Raw genomic sequence first — 19,252 nt, forward strand, 5'->3', positions numbered from 1 at the left:
AAAAATGAATAAATGAAAGAAATATAAAAATATAAAATGTGTGCTTCCTGCTTTACAGAGGTTAGCTATACAAAACAGACATCTTCTGTTAAAATAAGTGCTTCCAATGCACAAAGTGCAATCTCTTAAGGCCCTTTCACACTGGACGCGATTTTGACGCACGAACCATTCGCGCGATGGTTTTATTAAACATCAGCTGTTTGTGTAATGAGTGCTTCCACACCGAACGCGAATGCGCAGCGGCGAAAAAACGACTTTTATTTTATTCGCTTCGATGTCGATTTTTTTTTTACTTTTGCGGCGACAGAATAGGCTTCAGCCAATCACATACTACAAGGACAACGATTTGAAAGACAATGTGTGGCGTAGCATTGCCAACCAACTCGGTTATCTTGACTGTGAGTTTGTTGTGTGATAGTTTTAGTCATATAGTCCTGTGCTGTGTAGGCATGCGAAACTACATTTGGGATAGAAAGCTAACACTATTATCGTCAAAGATAGAGACAGAGACCGTGTTTACTTTGAACACGTAACAAAATGTAGTGAGACTATTTAGGGCTGCTTTTAGTATACATTCTTTGTGTGATATCTACAGTTTCTAGTCGAATGATTTTTAACTTACTTACTTCGTGTGTTACATGTAGTTACATTACATTACAAAACGCACTGTGTTTAGTTGAAGACGCAAAAAAAAAAAACTGTGCACATAAGCATACTCCCCTTCAGACTCTCTGTTCTGTAAGATTGGGTGCACCCAAAACCTTCTTTTCTGTCTTTTAAATAAAATGAAAAGCTCGTCTTCACTGGATGCTATGACTATGACTGGATGATGATGATGAAGTGTCCATGTTTTCTCAGCTGTCGGCGCGATTCGCGCGAAAGTTCGGGAATGTTGAAGCTCTCTGAACGTCACAGACGTCGCAAATTCGCGTCGCGGCTGATGTGAATGGTTTTGATGCGAACTATTCGCACACGAACTATTCGCTTTTTCGTTTCGCTTTTTCGTTACGCATCCGGTGTGAAAGGGCCTTTACTGTAACGTAAATTGACATACTACTAATATACTTACAACTGTAATAACGTCACTTCATAACGTTCCCATGGCAACAGGGGAAATGGCTGCGCTTGTGTGACGTAAACGCAACATTTTTCAACTTTCTGCTAAGATATATGTGACTTTTTTGCAACGAAAATGCGGGGGATTATGAAATCATGCACGCCCCGCATATTTTGCGCGCGGAAATCGGCAATTTATGCGGCGAAAGTGCGGCTTTTTTTTTGTGGAAAAATACGGCCCCCGCATAAATATGCGGACTTTGGCTGATTATGCATTGAATTATAAGATCGCATAATCGCGTTTTTCTGGAGGGACTGTACTATGTTAACTAAGAATTTGGTTCTACATGGCAACTTAATTCACACATGATGCTGGTTGATAAACCATTTCTTAGTTGCAGGGGATTGTTTGGTTAGTAACATAGTTGACAACTTTTAAGGACATAAATATTTTATTTAATTATGCACAAAATGTATGAGATTATAATATGATTTTCACTAATGGATTAAATATGATTTTGTTGTGAAGAAAATTGTTTTAAAAAATCTCATATAATGACTCATAATAGATAGAGAGATCTAGATACAGTATAACATAGCGGGAGCCAACAGACAGGAAGATCTTTATACACTAATAAAGCTTTGGATAGTAGAAACAAGAGAAAGCGAGATCTACATTGACCTACCATTGCAGCAGATAGCAGACAGCGAGATCTACATCTACATTAATACAGCGACAGATTACAGATAGTGATCTAGATATCCTCTAACAGAGAGGAACATAACAGACAGAGATATAGACACACTAAAAAACAAACAGAGAGATCTATGCACTCTTAAAGGGATAGTTCACTTTGAAATTAAATTTTGGTATGTTTTAGCTTACCTCAAGGGCATCCAAGATGTAGGTGTCTTTTTTTCCGCAGTAGTTACAATTTTGATATTTTTAGGTCAAACCGTTCTTGTCTGTCAGTCATATAATGCAGGTCGATGGTCACCACCTCAAAGAGCATGCACAGAGTCCAAATTAAAACAATTCCCCATCGTTCAAATTAAACAATTCCCCATCGTAAGTACACATTGATGGCCTAAGACACGAAACGGGTATAGATATATACACTAGATTTAGCCTTGGCTACGGTTTCGTTCCAATGAACTGCCGTAGCCAAGGCGACTTCTATTGTATATATCTATACCCGACTGCGCTCTCAGATCACTTGGACGTGGCTGTGTACAAGAGGTAAAAACGATATAAATACTGTTCGTTTTCTCACACAAACCGCTCGTTTCGTGTCTTAGGCCATCAATGTGTACTTACGATGGGGAATTGTTTAATTTGAACGATGGGGAATTGTTTTAATTTGGACTCTGTGCATGCTCTTTGAGGTGGTGACCATCGACCTGCATTATATGACTGACAGACAAGAACGGTTTGACCTAAAAATATAAAAATTGAAACTACTGCGGAAAAAAAGACACCTACATCTTGGATGCCCTTGAGGTAAGCTAAAACATTCCAAAATTTAATTTCAAAGTGAACTATCCCTTTAACAGTGTCATGTAAGAGACAAAGAAATCTAGATACTCTCTAATAGAGCAGCAGATAACAAACTGAGATCTAGAAACACCAACAGAGCAGCATATAACAGCTCTAGATATGCTTTAATAGAACGACAGAGACCAGTCAGTAAAGAGTTACCTGATAGGGCACTGTAGTATGTCAACTCCTCATCATCCTCTGGAGATGAAGATCCTCCCACATCAACGGTGTGGTCCCACTCCAGCGGAATAGAATCCACACTGACGGGCGTCTCACGCCCTGAGCGCTCCAGAGCAGGTGGTAACAGGTGGGACACGGCTTGACGTACCGTCAGTGAAACATCGGATCCCATAGCAGCCTCATCTTCCTCCCTTTCCCTCTCCCACACCCCACTGAAATCAGCCGAGTCTTCCGGATCTGTGTCTCTGTCTGAGAACTCTCGGTCCTCCTCAATCACCTATGAAAGTACACCTTCATGTCAGTACTCATGCTTAAGAGTATTTTGTTGAGCGTTTGTGAGATGAGTCTTTTCAAACTGACCGGGCGTCTGCTGATAAGACGATAGTGGAATCGGGAGACCCTGCCAAATACTTCCTGGCAGTAGGAGTGCAGTTCCTCTAGTTCATCTTCGATGAGTACAGCGTCCAGCGGAGCGCTCTTCTGGATCAGGTTCTCTCCAAACACAATCAGCGCATCAATCTTATCTGTGTTTAGAGTGATCTCTTGCTGAAATGCCTGCAGGAAGTCAAAGCACAAGATATTCTGCATTCTGACTGCAGTCCAGGCTCATTTAACATGTTTAAACATTTTAAAATTACATTTAAAATGTTTCAGATCGGAGAGTACGTACGTTTAGTTGACGCATCTTTTCATGGATATCGCTCTCTGAAAAATGCTCCACATTAGTGAGCTGAAGGTCCATCTCAGTCAGCCAGACCAGAATCCCCTCCCTCGTTCCTTCAAAGTCTTCCCGCTGAGATGTGAAGTGCTGCACAGAGGAGGAGCGTTTAGAGTTTACCAACATTTTCTTTTAAAATCCTCCCCCAATAAATTATACTTTGTTAGCATGGAAATGAAAAGTGGAGCACATTTCTGCCAGGACAGGTGAAAGTCAGAGATGCAGTTAATTTTATTACAATTTTTGCAGGTTTTTTGGTTTATTCAGATATATAATATATATAAATATAATGAGAGATGGTTAAACCTCTCAGAAATCAAGGAGAAAGATAAGTCTTTCATCCTTGACACCCCAATCTAGCTTTTGGGTTTCTTTGGCACCTCTGTTAAGACAGTGGTTGAGAGATTCAAGGAGGCGAGGGTGCAGTCCGCTGCCTTCAGAAGATTTTTCTCCTTTAAGGCCGAGTCCAGAACCTCTGCCTCCTCTAAGCGATCTCATGTTAATTCATTCTCCATCAGGTACTGGCAGTATGGTGAGTGGTCACCACTTGAACCCATTTGTAAACCCTTACAAACCCTCACTTTCTAATTGGGTGATTACTGCTTCTTGAAGCAGTTTAATCTCCTGCCAGAGCATGGAGCCTGTCGCTATTTGAAGATTGAGCGGTGAAGCTAAGGCATTGTTGCATCAATCCTACCAGCTACTGGAATTGGTTGATGTAAATTATCTGTCGACAAACTGATGACTGATCACGTCCTACATTCCTTTCTGCTTGATAATCAAACGGGTGACAGTGACGATATACATCAACTTGGTGTCACTAAGGCCAGCCATTGTGCTCAGTCCTCTGAAGCATTAATTGGGTTGAGCACACCTTCTATGAGGAAGCTCCCCTCTTTTTTTAACAGGTGGCTACCCTAATGCCCTCAATTGGACAAAGTGCTCCTGCATTCTAGGGTTGATGCAGGGTGCCTTATTTTGTTCTCTTCCTCATGTCAGTTGGGTTAGCTCCCCTTAGCAAGGATGTATAGGTGTGGCTCCATTTCCACCCAATTTCATGGGTGAGGGTTTGGGGCTTTCCAGGAAGGGAAGAAGGTTATAACCTGTAATGGTGAAAGCTAGCATTTTGACACGCTCCCTTTAATAATTGCTGTAGTTTTTTATAGGAAAGAGCAAAGAGGTTAGGACCAGAATATAGCATCCTTCCTTCCTCTTCATTTACTCTCTAAGGAGAGATGTTACTCTCTAAGGAGAGATGTTGCTCTCCTGTGGAAACTGGGGGTAATCCCCATAGGCATCCTCTTCAGAGGCTTAGCTGATGTTAGCTTGGATACACTGGAACAAGCCCTGCTTTTATTTTTTTCGACTGTCAATGGAGCATATGGGCCTCCCTTTAGAGGAAGAGAAAGATGAGTGGGACTAGACAACTAATACTGAGTTAATTAACAGCAGTGAGTAATTTTCTCTGTTGCCTATGTTCTTTGATTAGCATTAATGACAGACAGCATTAGTGGCTGCTGTCACTTTAAGATCTGCCACTGCTGCACATGATGCGGATCTGAACACACATCCTATTTTCCCACAACTCTCTACATTCATTTAAGACTTAACTATTTTAAGACTGCTCTTATGAGGATACTAGACAAAACAGACAGTTTGGCATATTTGTGTTATTGTTCGTTCAAGCAGGAAAGAAAACTCGATTCTGGCACGCGTCTTTGCTGTGTGTTGTGTGTGTCAGGACAATCACAGACAGCCCGTTCTCTTTGTCTTGTTGCGCTTGAATGGGCTTAAAAGCATTTGCGTGATTAAGAGCATGATCATATAATGTAACCTAGCCAAAGAATGACAGAAAAAATGGATGCTTCCTTAATTGCGTTAAATATTTTTAAAGCGTTAAACTGGAAAAAATTCACGTGACAGCACTAATATACTGTATACATATTATATATATATATATATATATATATATATATATAATAAAAAAAAATCTGGATTCTGATTTGACAAATAGAATGTTCAAAAGAACAGCATTTATTTGACATAGAAACCTTTACCTATAACATTATAAATGTTTTTACTGTCACTTTTGATCAATGTGTTCTTGCTGAATAAAAGTATTAATTTCTTTAAAAAACTAAATATTACTGAATTACTGACCTTTAACCTGCGGAGCACAGCAGCAACTCTCTTCTGTAGCATATCCCAGCGCTGGTTTCCCTCATGTACCATCAACTTCAGTTTACTGGCACCGTCTGTCCGGTTCTCTCGTGCCAAACGTCGGTATTGTTTATTCACCAGCTCCAGCTGTGTCAGGCGCTCATGGACCTGACGCTGGAACGCCTGCATGTGTGCATGTTTTTAAAAAAAGGGTTAAATGTCCAATAGATCTAATGACAATTGCAAAAGCCACTAAAGTATCCATTTTTCATTTTTATAACAGAACTGATGCTATTTCTCATATGAAAAGACTACTATTACAGTTAGTTAAAAAAAAATAAACATCAATAAACAGAACTAAACAGAATCAGACCTCAAACTTTTTAAGTTCCTCTTTAGCACAGGTGTAGAGTACGTCTTTAGTGGCGGGGTTGGCCGCTGTGCGTTCTGCCGTGTTCAGCCACTCTTCAAAGTGTGCATAGTCGTCCAGGAACTTGCACCACAGACGCCATGTCTCCTCAATCCTGCAGGGGGCAGTGTGGAGTCAGGGGCCCAAAAAAGCAAACAAAAACAAATTAAACTTTCTAAAGAGTGACATTGATGCGGTCAAACAAGCTGATTTGGGTGTTTGTATTGACCTCATCCTCCTTTCCATGGACATGGCACATATGTTCCTCCAGCGGCGGTCCAGGCTGAGTGTGGTCTGCTGAATGGAGTCGTTCTCTCCATCGCTGCCACAAGCGTCCGCATCATGCAGTAAAACATCACACAGGGTCAGAACAGACGTCACACCCTCTGTGTGCTGTTCAATGTCTCTCTGCAAGTCCTAGTGATAAAAATCAAATCACAATCTAAGACTGACATATAGCAAAAAACTCAAACTACCAGTCTAAGAAAGATGACATTGCCAATACATTAAAATGATGCAAAGGCATCCCATATTAGGAGAAAGCTCATTTTGATTTTAAATAATAAAGGAATATAAACTTAATCAGATTAGATATTCATACATATTAGCTACATATTGTGGTTTATGAATGCGGTGATTACCTGATGCTCTGTTAGTTTACGCTGTATCTCATCATTGTGGCACATGGTGTAGATGATAGGTTTTGCCAGCTCACCCTCAACACGGGAAAGCCAGGAACGGAGATTACTCATGTTCTTATCCAGCTGTTGCACTGTCACCAATGTCTCCTTTAGTTTCCTCACCCTGAAACACAATTGGTCAGTCTGTCATTTGTATGAATTTTCTGCCGGTATTTAAAAGAACAGTGTAAGAGCAGACAGGAAGCAATAGTAGGAGAGAGAGAACAGAATATGGGAAGGACTCGAACTCAGGTTTGCTCAAACATCAATCAATCAATCTTTTACTCAAGTCAGTCAATACTGTATGTCAGTCATTCAGTGAAGCTAGTGCCACATTTGGATTTTATACCAGAAAAAACCCTGCAATTCTTTAAAACAGAATGATATCTTGTTATTTTATCTCCAGACCCAGACTTTCAATCTATCATAAAAATATTAATTATTACAGTACATGAATTACAAACTATAATATTCTAAACAAAGAGTGAAATAAACACTATTCTAACAACATATGTACCACTAAGGTAATCTTCTCTGCTGTTAAAGAGTCCTGATTGGTTGTACATTTGCCTTCCTATAAAACAGTAGCCAATTCACAGTCCTCATTTCTTCCATAGAGTAGAACAGTGCAACTTTTGCAGTGCCTTTGGTTCCAGAAGTATTTCTCCCATTCATTTAAAAGATTTAAAAAAATAAAAATTAAATTAAATATATATATAGACGCATACACACACACACACACACCTATATCTGTTTCCCTGATTGATTGGTGGAGATTTCTAGTTTTTCTAGATTTGTAGTTTTTTCTAGCAATTCTAGGATTAAACATGATTATTTTAAAAATAAGTTGAAATGGTGTACACTGATGGCTTCAACAAAAGCATATGATACTGTTTAATAACCTCCAGTCGTTATTGCTAAAAACCAAGATGACATTGGTATATTCATTTATCTAATATAAATGTTTATCTAGTATATGAGTTTTGTTCTGTGGTGCTTGAGTAACAGTTCACATAAAAAGTAAACATTCCCTGACCTAGTGTCATTCCTACACATCTAGCCTATCAGCTGAGTTATACACAAAGAAACAATGCAGGAAAAAAGGCGTTTTGCTCAGTCTGAGTGTGCGGTGACCCATGTCATGTCTGTCTGTCGCACTCTATTCAAACCACACCAGAACACTCAGTGTTAATTCTACTCTAAAAGTGACGTCATGTGACTACGAGGATGAGGACATTCCTCCACAGTCACGTGACCATTCCAATGGAGGTCCGACCAAAACAAACCGGAGTGCTGATGTGGAAGAAGTGACATCACACAACAACTCAACTGCACGTGACAGCACTGCATTGGAGCGTTTGTTCTTATCAGAAGGTTTATTCTTACTGTCACATACATAAGTGCTATTCGCATTATCACAAAGTCATGGGAAAATAATAGATGCAAGCAGTCACTCAAAATATTAGTTGTAAAAGGGTACACTGAAATAAGCTTGAATGAGGAAATGAGACAAGATGTCCTCTATAGCACATGAATATGAAAGCCTTAGAAAATGTATAATGATATAAAAGAGATTAAAAATAATAAAAACATAAAAAATAAATCTAAAATGCATTTAATTTTCAATGCATTATTAGTAATGCTTGATTCTATGCATAATGCATGATTCTAGATGCATGCTCCTCACGCAGTGCATATCTGTTTGCACCATGCACCATCAGCACATCAGTAGCCTACACGTCCTCCCTAGAAACAAGTGTGTTTCCATATAAAGCAGATTATGATCAGTCTTGCACTCAGGCTAGTACTGCACACACACACACTGACAAAAGCACTGCCCATCCCCCTCTCACACACATATATGAATGCATGCTTATAAGACCCATCCGTGTGGTGTGTGTGCAATTAGAAAACACTTACTCACAAACCGGTGAGGCTCCATGGTTCTCTCGTGTTAGCGTTAGCATGTCTGTCTGAATGGCAGTGGCTGATCTCACACACACTCTTCTCACAGACCGTGAGCTTCTGTGTACATTACTCCCACCCTCCTGTCCCTCTCTCATATTCACCCCCCACCCCACTTCTCACTGAATGGTCAAGAGATATGTCAGTAACAGTGGGGATAGTAAGGACGCTCAGTTCACATCAATTTCTTCAATTGAAACTACTAAGATCTATAAAATCTGATCAAAATCAACAAGGCATTAAAAAGACTATTTATCAAAGCAGTATTAAAGCCAGTGTGTGGTAGTTTAGCTTGGTAAGTGTTATATAAAAAATAAACCAAGACACATTTGTTTCAAAGCAAAAGCACACTTTAAAAAAGAAAAGAGAAAAAGACTCTAGACAAACAGTATTTAGACACTTTTTGGTTGTATAAATGAACCAACTGTCGACCGACCGACAAGTGAATGTACTCACGAACACACACTGATTATGTTTTCTATGTCTTCATATTATCTGAACTACAATCCAGGTCAACAATAGATGAGGAACTGAGAAACAGACAGAGAGGAAGACGGACGGACATACAGATAGATGTGTTGTATTCCTCTGTGGTCTGAGATTATGTTCCATGGACTAAAGCTAATTAAATCCAAACCTAACCTGAACAGATTATCAATCCCAGAAAAACACTGCGCTGTTTCTCTAAGCAACAGGTGGGAGAACTTCACAAATGATCAGAAGCAAATAACAAATAATACACAATTGCATATAACCTAAAACAACACATCTGTACCTTTAACACACACATACACACACAAGCTAGCAAACACACAACAAATACTCAGAGCACCTTAGCAACTGCATAGCAACACAAAAGGTGTGTCCCAATTTGCGTACTTATGCACTATTTTATGCCATTTTGTTGTATAAACCACTTGTTTAAATGGGAAAAAGTTTAAATAAGACAACTGTCAAATCTTTCCTTACGTATCAGAAGGAGAGAGGTTGTCAGAATCTGATACTAGATAACAAAATCATAAGATAAACAAAAAGGCAGAAGAGTACATAGTATAAGTGTAGTGTATAGAGCATCATTTGGGACACTTCTGGCATCTTTGCGGCACGTTTTGAACAGGCAAGCACCAATCGTATTTTTTCAAAACATTTAAAATAGTTCACATTATTATTTGCAGTAATTGTTCAAACTTTAAAGCAGTTCAGCCAAATGAGTTGATAAATCTGGGGCACAGCGAACCACGTTGGTGGGCCTCACATAGATAGAGCTGCTTTCAGTCTTTAGAAGAGGGCGATTCACAGGTGTTGGGAAGATTCAGAGCACACTTCAAACCTCTGAAGGGTTTAATTACACCGTCCCACTTCACGGTTAGTCAGTATTTGATATCCATTCAGGATGATAGTCATGGTGAATAAAGCTTATGTTAAAATGTGGACTCTTTGTGAAGAGACACAAAACCACACATACACAAACAGGCAATGCTGTCACACACTAAAATAACCTTAAGACAAATTTGCTGCCTTAGCAACAGTTTCAGCTCAGGTGTCTGAACTTTTGAGTGGAAACTGGAAAACAAATGTCCTCATCCAAGCGCTTTGGTCAGCATCTATCAAAGCAGTATAATGGGTCCTTAAAACATTGAGTAGAGAGTTTTAATGAACTTTCCAGAGTGGGATTCTTCAAAATCATTTATGTGTGTGTTCAGCAGGGGTGTTTTCAACATAACATCTAAGTTGGCCCTTTGTCCAACAATGGTGAGCCGAGTTTTGCAAGACACCAAGAGTTCAATAATATAATGGCTGCCATCACTCAGCAAATAGCAGAAGAGCAGAAGGACAGAGCTTTGATGCTGATTGGCTGAGAGACACAATAAGTTGAGACAGAAGACTTATGGGAGGGTGAGTGGACACAAAGGCTCGTGCTAGCAGACAGCAGCTGCCCCGTGTGCAGATGCTGTGAGGGTGAACTCTGCTGTGATTTTAGGTGACAAAAGAGTCGGACGCGTTAGTGTCAACTTCTGTAATCCTGCTTAGAGACTCATCTCAATCGCACACTCCTATTTGCAAGTTGTGTGAGTGACACACAAAATCATACACTGCTGTTTAAAAGTTTGGGTCTCTTAAAAAAAAAAGTCTCTTATGCTCACCAAGGCTGCATTTATATATTCAAAAATACATTAAAAACAGTACTATTGTGAAATATTATTACGATTTAAAATAACGTTTTTCTATTCTAATTTATTTATGAAAAAGCTGAATTTTCAGCATCATTACTCCAGTCTGTAGTGTCACATGATCCTTCAGAAATTATTCTAATATGCTGATTTAGTGCTCAAGAAATATTATCAATGTTGAAAATAGCGGTGCTGCTTAATATTTTTGTGGAAACTGTGATACATTTTCAGGATACTTTACGAATAGAAAGAACAGCATTTATTTGAAATAGAAAACTTTTGTTACATTATAAATGTCTTTACACATTTGATCAAGTTAATGCATCCTAGCTAAATCAAAATATTAATTTCTTCAACAAAAAAAGTAAATACTACAAACGGTAGTATATTCAGTATATTCTCCTAAGATGGTCTAAAAACAGATGCAAAATAATGTCTGAAATCACTCAATAGTAACAATGAAAACTGAGCAACCAGCTGAGACAGGCCCAGCGCGCTGGAGTCACGCCTGTGAACTTTGACCTCAGACACAGAGAAAACAAATGACTTCAACGGAATTATCAATACACACTCAAAGTGAATTTAAAGGAGACATATCACGCGCGACCGGGTCTCTCTCTCTGCTCGTTCTTTCAGTTAAACATGCGCCCTGTCACAAGCGCGGCAGTTCATCTACATTACTCACCGATCAAATAAGACTTTGGCGGGACAAAAAAATCGCTTTGGCGGGCGCTTAAACAAGTTCAATGCAGGAAAAACCCTGTTGTTGCTGAAGTAGTTATCCTTGAAGTGCTTTGCGTTCGCGCACACAAAAATGACTTTATGGGTACATTTCCGTTAAAAATAAAACTCAACCAGGCACTTCAAAGAGGTTCTGATGCTGGGAGACGGTGTAATGAAGCGTGTGGGTTACTACATCCAACAACCGAACATTTTGACTTACTCTCTCGTAACTTCTGCATCCTTGAGCTTAGACTACAAAATCACAGCGAGAAATAAAAATGGAGGATTGCTCGAAGTGTTGGGCCGGGAGTAGGTGTCCTTACGGGAGTAGGTGTCTTTTCGTTTGACTTGTGCTCATGGAGTGGTTGATGGGAAGGAATATTGACGGGCGTAAAGCTGCAGCTCAAGGAGAGCCGACAGACAGGCTGGTCTCGTGCCTGGTTACCTACTGATCCACAAAGCTACTTTTAGTGTCTACATGCACATGCACCTGCACCTAAAACCTTGACATTAGTGGCAAAGAGCCAGAGCTAACATTCAAATCGCTTCTAGGCGCTCAGGAATCTGCTCAGCTTGGAACTATGATATGCCTGTCTGAAGCAAGGTATAATTTGTCTGCCTGCCTGTTTGCAAAGCAGAGAAAAACACAATGACGCTGGTTTTTGAGAGCCAGCTACGTGCAGTTTTAATCACTGTCAATGTGAATGCAGAGATTTTTGCTCGACTGCTCATGTGAAGATCTAGAGCTCTACAGGTGAATGTATCTGTTGTTACGAGGCAAGAGGGAGCTGCAGTTAAAGGGTTCAACGGGTAACAAACTCCTTTCCCTTTTAACCTCCTCCTTCCTCTCTTAAGAGGCTAAGCAACACAATTACATTAAATGACATACCACCAGATGATCTGCTTACCTAAGAAAGTACTGAGTAGTAGTGATGGGGACGAGACCGCCTATGCCGAGTCCGAGTCAAGACCGAGTCTTTGAAGGGTCGAGTCCGAGTCGAGACCGAGTCCGTTGGTTTTCAAATTTAGTCGAGTCCGAGTCAAGACCGAGTCTTTGAAGGGTCGAGTCCGAGTCAAGACCGAGTCCGTTGGTTTTCAAATTCAGTCGAGTCCGAGCGACTCAAAACGGGGGTTGGAGGTAATTGAACAAAAAAATTAAAATTACTTACGTAGCTTCTCTGCAGGGGCGGCGCCAGAGAATTTGTAACGCATGTGCTGAGGAGGTGCTAGATCATTGACAAGGGGAGCTGCGCAAAACTTGGCCACTAAATATTTAATATTCAATTATGATTATTAAATTATTATGAATTATGAATTATTATTAAAAGATGTAGGCTATTATTATTAATAATAATGTTATTTCAACATAATATCTCGTTATTTCGACATAATATGTGTGCGTGCAACAAGCAAGATGTACATTTGTAAATCCGGTGACGCGTACATGATTTTTATTAATAAACTAGTGTTTTCTGACAGTGTCGGCTGTAAAGATGAAGTTGACGATCGCCATAGGCTATTCGTAGTGAACGCGCCTATAGAGAGAAATGCACATAATGGATTACATAATCAGAGAGTAGCCTTTTTCTTTTTTCGTTTTGAATAATTTGTTTAAAGACATTTCAAGCTTTGTGTATTTGATGTATTTCTCATGTCTGTGTGAGGCATACACTGAGTTTCGTTAAGTTAGGATGAGATATGCGCTCCAGTTAACGTGCAATGCAAGAGACCGCGCGGGCGCCTCCATGATTATATTGTCTGTTATATTTGCTTATTATTCATTAAATCCAGGCAATTGGTTGATGAAAAATTGATTAAAATTAAGATACAATTTATACAAAACGAAATTCACTTTAAAGAAAGGCTTTTTACAAAACAAAACTTAATGAAGTGGTCAAAATTCACGGATAATTGTGCATGCATTTATTAATCATTATGATACTAAAATCATAACAAAGTAGGCTATGCTATGTACAAAAAATCAGATGAGCCCAGAATATGAACGCAATTACACGTTACGCATTTTCCTCCCATAGAAAACCATTATAAGAACGCTTAATGTGGCTTAATGCAAATTAGAATGTCCCCTTATTATGTCGAAATAACAAGATATTATGTCGAAATAACAATTCAATGTAATGCAAATGCAAACACAAGATTTTTGTAGAACTTTTTATTTGCTCTGCATGTCCTAACTATGATTAAGTCAGGATGGGCTCACATGTTGATGACAGCTTCAGCTTGCGACAGCTTGATCGCAACTTCAATGGCGAATAAAGACTAACCAGACAAATAACAACATTGAACACTACACAAACAGTAATTTTATTTTTTTCATTTAGGCAATTAATTTTCCATAGTGACACAGGAGGTGCCGGATCCAATAAAAAAGGTTCCGGATCCAACGTCGGAGGTGACGGAACATGTTCCGGCTCAAATTAAGCCCTCTGCCTATTTTTCTAAACTGCTTCAACAGTGCTGCTCTGTCATCAACATGTTAAGCCCACCCTGACTTTTTTAATCATAGTTAGGACATGCAGAGCAAATAAAAATGTTCTAGTGGTATGTATTCTAGTGGACTAGTGATGGGGACGAGACCGCCTATGCCGAGTCCGAGTCAAGACCGAGTCTTTGAAGGGTCGAGTCAGAGTCAAGACCGAGTCTTTGAAGGGTCGAGTCCGAGATGAGTCCGAGAAAGCAGAAATCGGTCCCGGACTCGAGTACTACATCACTACTGAGTAGTATAAGTTAACTACATAGGTTAAGGTTGGGTTTAGGGGTAGGTTCAGGGTTAGTACCTAGTTATTACCCAGTTATTGTAAATACTATAATGAGTACATAATCTGTACATGCCATGGGGAAGAGGATTGTAAATAAAGTGCTACCAAAATGTTCTTTAAAATAATGGTTCTTTTAAGAACTGACACAATTACATTGTAATTACATTCGTCTCTGTGTTGTCTCGGATATATCTTAGAAAGGTCTATACAAGCAGTTCATATCACATGACCCAAAAAATCCAGCAAAGTTTACTGAAAGGCTCTTTGGGGAACCAAACATTTTTCTTCTATGGCAGTGTAGCTGAAAGGCAGATATGGTCTAATCTCAGCCTCTGTAAGTAATATGGAACATGATATACGTCAGTTTGGTGTATATTGCATACAATTTAATACATATAGATGCGTTGAATGCACTTTATGATGATCTCAGAGATCCAGAACTAAAGACCTGAGAAAATGCGAAAAAGAAAGGCAGACTTGGAGACAAGCGGTCAACAAGCTGGCCATCAGTGTGACATGAAGTTACAGCCACCATCTGTCTAATCAAAGAACTGTCAATCAAACGGAGTGCAGGATAAACCAGCCCCCTCCACACACTCTTCCCTGATCACACCCATCTGGACGCCACACACACACGTTCACTGTGCTGATGTTTACGCTTCGTGTCTGTTAAATAAAGTGTGACTGAAATTAATCGGATCAATGTCAGATTAATGTCCACATCTGTCTCTTGGATATATCTTAGAAAGTTCTATACAAGCAGTTCATATCACATGACCCAAACCTAAAAATCCAGCAAAGTTACTGATGTTTGACCATTTTATGGTCACATTCTAGCCTTGATTTAGTGTATTTAACCATGACCATGCTCAGGGTTACTCTAAGGTCTCACCTGGCCTCGATGTGATCAAACAGATGCTGCCAGCGGTCGTTGATGTCCTTGATCTTGTCATTTATTTCGGTCTCTTTGGTCTTGTTGCTAGCAGTGATGAGTTGTTCTCCCAGCTGTTTCAGATGCGTCTTATTCTCACTGAAGAGGTTGATCTCCTCCATGCAGTCCTGTAGAGCGAGTATTTGTGTGAAAGGGGGCGAGGAATGAGTTTATTTACTGCCATACTCTTGTTTGCTTGCTTACATTAGACTAAATAGGAAAGGAAGCAATTAAAGCAAATAAATGTGGAATGTCTGCTCTTTCATTTAGGTTTAGCAAAATACAGTGTAATGCTAGAGCAGAGAATATCGTGTATCTGAGGCGGTTTGGGCTGGGTGATGGAAGACTTTTGTCTCACCTTCTTGAGTTTCTCCACCATCTCCTCGATGCTGAGCTCGGCGCTGTGCGCCACCTTGTTTTCCATCTGTGTCAGCCATTCACACAGCTCCCGATTCTTCTCATTGAAAATGATCCAGGCATTCAGCCGGTCAGCAATCTCCTGCTTACGCAGAGACACCTGCAGAGAGAGAGAGAGAGAGAGAGAGAGATAATACATAAGAGATACTCTATGACAGCATCACACACAAAATGGGAATCTGACTAAAACCTGTCAAAATGATGTGCAGGTCATATATTTTACAACAAAATGAAAAAAATAAAATAAGATATAATATTTAGCTTTATAAAAATTTTACTTTTAATTATTTCAGATGTTTTTTGCACTCAATTAAGAATACAAACAATTCTCAGAACCATAATGCAATTAGAAAAAATGTAAATGGTAGAATTAATACTTGATGTATTAAGTATTCTTGTACTGCTTTTTATACTGATTTAAAAAAATAAAAAAAAATAAAAAAACATTGTATTACAGGTGTCTTTACTGTAATACAGAAAAATTATCATAGTAATCTCAGTAATGAGAAAACAAACAAATAAACAACAACCCTCAAAATAAAAACATGTTGAGAAAGTATTTCTGGGAAAAATTATCATGAAAATTATGTGAATTCAAATATATATATATTTTTATATATATATCCAATATATATCCAATTTATTTTGATTTCTGGACCAAATGGGTTCTACACAGGTTTTGTGAGACACACCCTATAAATTAATTTATTTATTTATTTATTTATTAGTTCTAGAAGAAATTATTAATTTTCCTTTTCATTTATTAATTAATTAATTAATTTAACTTTAAAAGTAAGTGATCTAAAAATATACTGTAAGTTTACAGGTTCATATTAATAAATTAGAGACTACATTTCATTTAAAACATAAAAACACGAATACTCTTAAAGTTTACAGGGTATTCCAGTCACAGAGGACCTGTGTATTTGTGTTCAAAGAATCAGGGGCCTCATTTATAACCGCTGCGTACGCACAAAACAGGCCCTGAAAGAGGCGTACGCCACTTCCGACGCATAAGTTGTGATTTATAAAAACAAACTTTACGGGAAAATTTGCGCACCTGCACGCAAACTCTGACCCATGCGTACGAACGTTTTGGAGATGGAGCAGTTTGGTGACACCGATGGTGAGCTGGAGTTAAATGTCTTTTTGGTCACTTTTAGACAGAAAATCTAAAGAAAATTAAACATATACAGAAAGATAATACAAATATAATTTCACTCACCAAGCCTGTCACCTGAAGCAAATATCCATCCCTTCTTAAATGCCCGCGCCATCGAGCGCGTTGGGCCGTTTAGTGAATTTGACGCAAATAACAGTTTAAATAAATAAAATAATGATTTAAACTATGTTTTACATCTGATATAAACATTTAGATTAAAAATGGCATTCAAATTAATGGAGTTAAACACTTAAACATGAAATCATTACTGAGAAGTTACAAAAAAAATGATATTCAATCAATAGAAATATTTGTTGTGGATGCAATGTTTTTGAACACTTTTCCTCTGGCGTGCTGCGTTTTAATGTTTTAACCCCAGAGATAATTGCTTATCATGATAATACCAGATTGTCTGAGAAAATAGTTTTGTGCAAATAATGCCCAAGGCCTATCTGTTTCCATTAAAAATATAAATCAATTAAAAATACAATTCGGCCAGTGGAAAAGATTGAGAAAAACTTTCTCTGAAATGTATTTTACACTATTTGATTTATGTATTCAAAAACAAGGCAAGGATAGGCAACTACATGATTTTTATTAATGTAATGTGTCTTGTACCGTTAAACGTTATCACGTGGATGAATAATCATATGCAAATGATATGCAGATGAGGATCTGCATAGTAAAACTAGGCGTTGTAAGCTCCATATATGGTTATTTCGGGGTGGAGACGCATGTGCGCACAATCTTCCGCTGACTGGGATTTATAAAGTGAATTCTGCACAGGTTCTGGCGTACGAACGGTTTTATAAGTCTGAATATTTTTTTGCGTACGCCATTTTCGGCTTTCGGGCGCACGTACACTTTTAGTAAGGTTCCTACGCACAGTCTTATAAATGAGACCCCTGATCTCCAGCCAAAACATCTCTATGAACCTTGTCACTAGAAAGTTTTAAAATCCAAACTAACTCAACAGCTGTGGATTTCATTGTTACCAGGCAACACCTCCACAACAACCACCCCCTACAGACACACACTCACACTCCGGCGTGTGACAGACACACACTGGGGGTGATTTCCAAAACAAAGAGCCAAAGACTCCTGTTTCTATTCACTTCTCTGTGTCTTTTCTCTGTGTCCTTCACTCTCTACCATCTGCTCTCTCCTTCCAGTGTCAAAGACCCCTACCCACCCCAAAACATGACCCCAGGAGACTCCAGCTGACTGATCCAGCACCATATTCAACAGCAGCGAGACCTCATGGGAGTGAGGCACAGGTTCAGAAAGTAAATCAATATATGGATCATAGACACCAGAACATCATACATCAATAAACTTCACAGGAACAATGACTCCAGCTGAATCAATGAGCACTGATTAAAAAACATTCAAACAAATCTTCCCATCTGTTTCTTGGGTATTGATGGTGTGCTAACATTGTATTTAAAATAGCTGGAATTCCATTGAGCATGTTGTCTGCGTGTGTAGGTTTACTTAGCAGTAGTTGGGACAAAACTGTCTCCAAAAGTTAAATATGACAAAACATCCCTTTGAGGACATCCAGGATGTTCTCAAAGGTAAAATGTTTAATAAATGAATGAATGAATGATTAACTTTTCCACCTCAAAACTACATACAAATAGTACAGATTCATTCAACCTATTTTACTGTTAAATATTTCCTTTAACAACACACACGACAAGATTTACCAGTCAGTTCAATGAGTTACAAACAGCAGTCAATGTTTAGTCACAAGATTCCTGTAGGCTTTATATTTGCTTTGTTTCCTCTTTCTCTAAATGAAAGTGTACAAAAATAGTATTCAAAATAACTATGCAAAATAACTATGTGCATGGGTTTACTTGGCTATACTTTTGCGATAAAATAGTCACTAGAAGTTTACTACATCTGACAAAACCTCCTTTTGAGGACAGATGGGGACCTTCTCAAAGATACTGTATTATTATATAGTTGTATTGTATAATATACAAAAGTCTATGGGGTATGTTTGCTAGGTAAACATGTTTGTGTGTCTTACCTTGAGGCAGAGTTCTTCCCACTGACAGTGCAGATGGTCCACTTGCTCCTGCAGGAGGAGGACGTCATCAGTAAGGATGTACTGGGACAGGTCCGTCTTCATGGTGCTGAGCTCGGAAAGACTGACGGCCCAGTCCTCTAAACAATCCTGAACCTCCTGCATAACATAACACACCACGTCACACACACACACTGCCACAAGTCCCAGTTCTGACTCACGCAATCTCTCTCTCAGCCTCTGGCCCAACAAGATTAAAGCCCACAGGACAAAGGGGGAGGGCAGAGGAGAGAGAGAGAGAGAGAGAGAGAGAGAGAGAGAGAGA

At 39.0% G+C, this 19,252-nt stretch overlaps 2 protein-coding genes across 4 annotated transcripts in view; one reads left to right on the top strand and one right to left on the bottom strand.

Moving 5' to 3' along the window:
• The window catches only part of esr2b (estrogen receptor 2b), a 65,715-nt gene extending 47,455 nt beyond the window's left edge, over positions 1–18,260 (top strand). For both annotated transcript variants that reach the window (XM_082154478.1, XM_082154481.1), the window contains exon 10: positions 18,065–18,260. In XM_082154478.1, coding sequence (XP_082010604.1) covers positions 18,065–18,116 — 52 coding nt within the window. In that variant the 3' untranslated portion in view covers positions 18,117–18,260. The remainder of the gene's footprint in view (positions 1–18,064) is intronic.
• syne2b (spectrin repeat containing, nuclear envelope 2b) overlaps positions 1–19,252 on the bottom strand; it is a 109,311-nt gene that overhangs the window by 8,048 nt on the left and 82,011 nt on the right. For both annotated transcript variants that reach the window (XM_082154399.1, XM_082154398.1), the window contains 10 exons: positions 18,931–19,086; positions 15,672–15,830; positions 15,275–15,441; positions 6,705–6,867; positions 6,293–6,480; positions 6,028–6,178; positions 5,655–5,837; positions 3,447–3,584; positions 3,137–3,331; positions 2,756–3,053 (listed from right to left, as the gene is read on the bottom strand). In XM_082154399.1, the coding sequence (XP_082010525.1) occupies positions 2,756–3,053; positions 3,137–3,331; positions 3,447–3,584; positions 5,655–5,837; positions 6,028–6,178; positions 6,293–6,480; positions 6,705–6,867; positions 15,275–15,441; positions 15,672–15,830; positions 18,931–19,086 (1,798 nt within the window). The remainder of the gene's footprint in view (positions 1–2,755; positions 3,054–3,136; positions 3,332–3,446; positions 3,585–5,654; positions 5,838–6,027; positions 6,179–6,292; positions 6,481–6,704; positions 6,868–15,274; positions 15,442–15,671; positions 15,831–18,930; positions 19,087–19,252) is intronic.

The sequence above is a fragment of the Leuciscus leuciscus genome (assembly GCF_965113295.1).
Source record: "Leuciscus leuciscus genome assembly, chromosome: 22".
Lineage (NCBI taxonomy): Eukaryota > Metazoa > Chordata > Actinopteri > Cypriniformes > Leuciscidae > Leuciscus > Leuciscus leuciscus.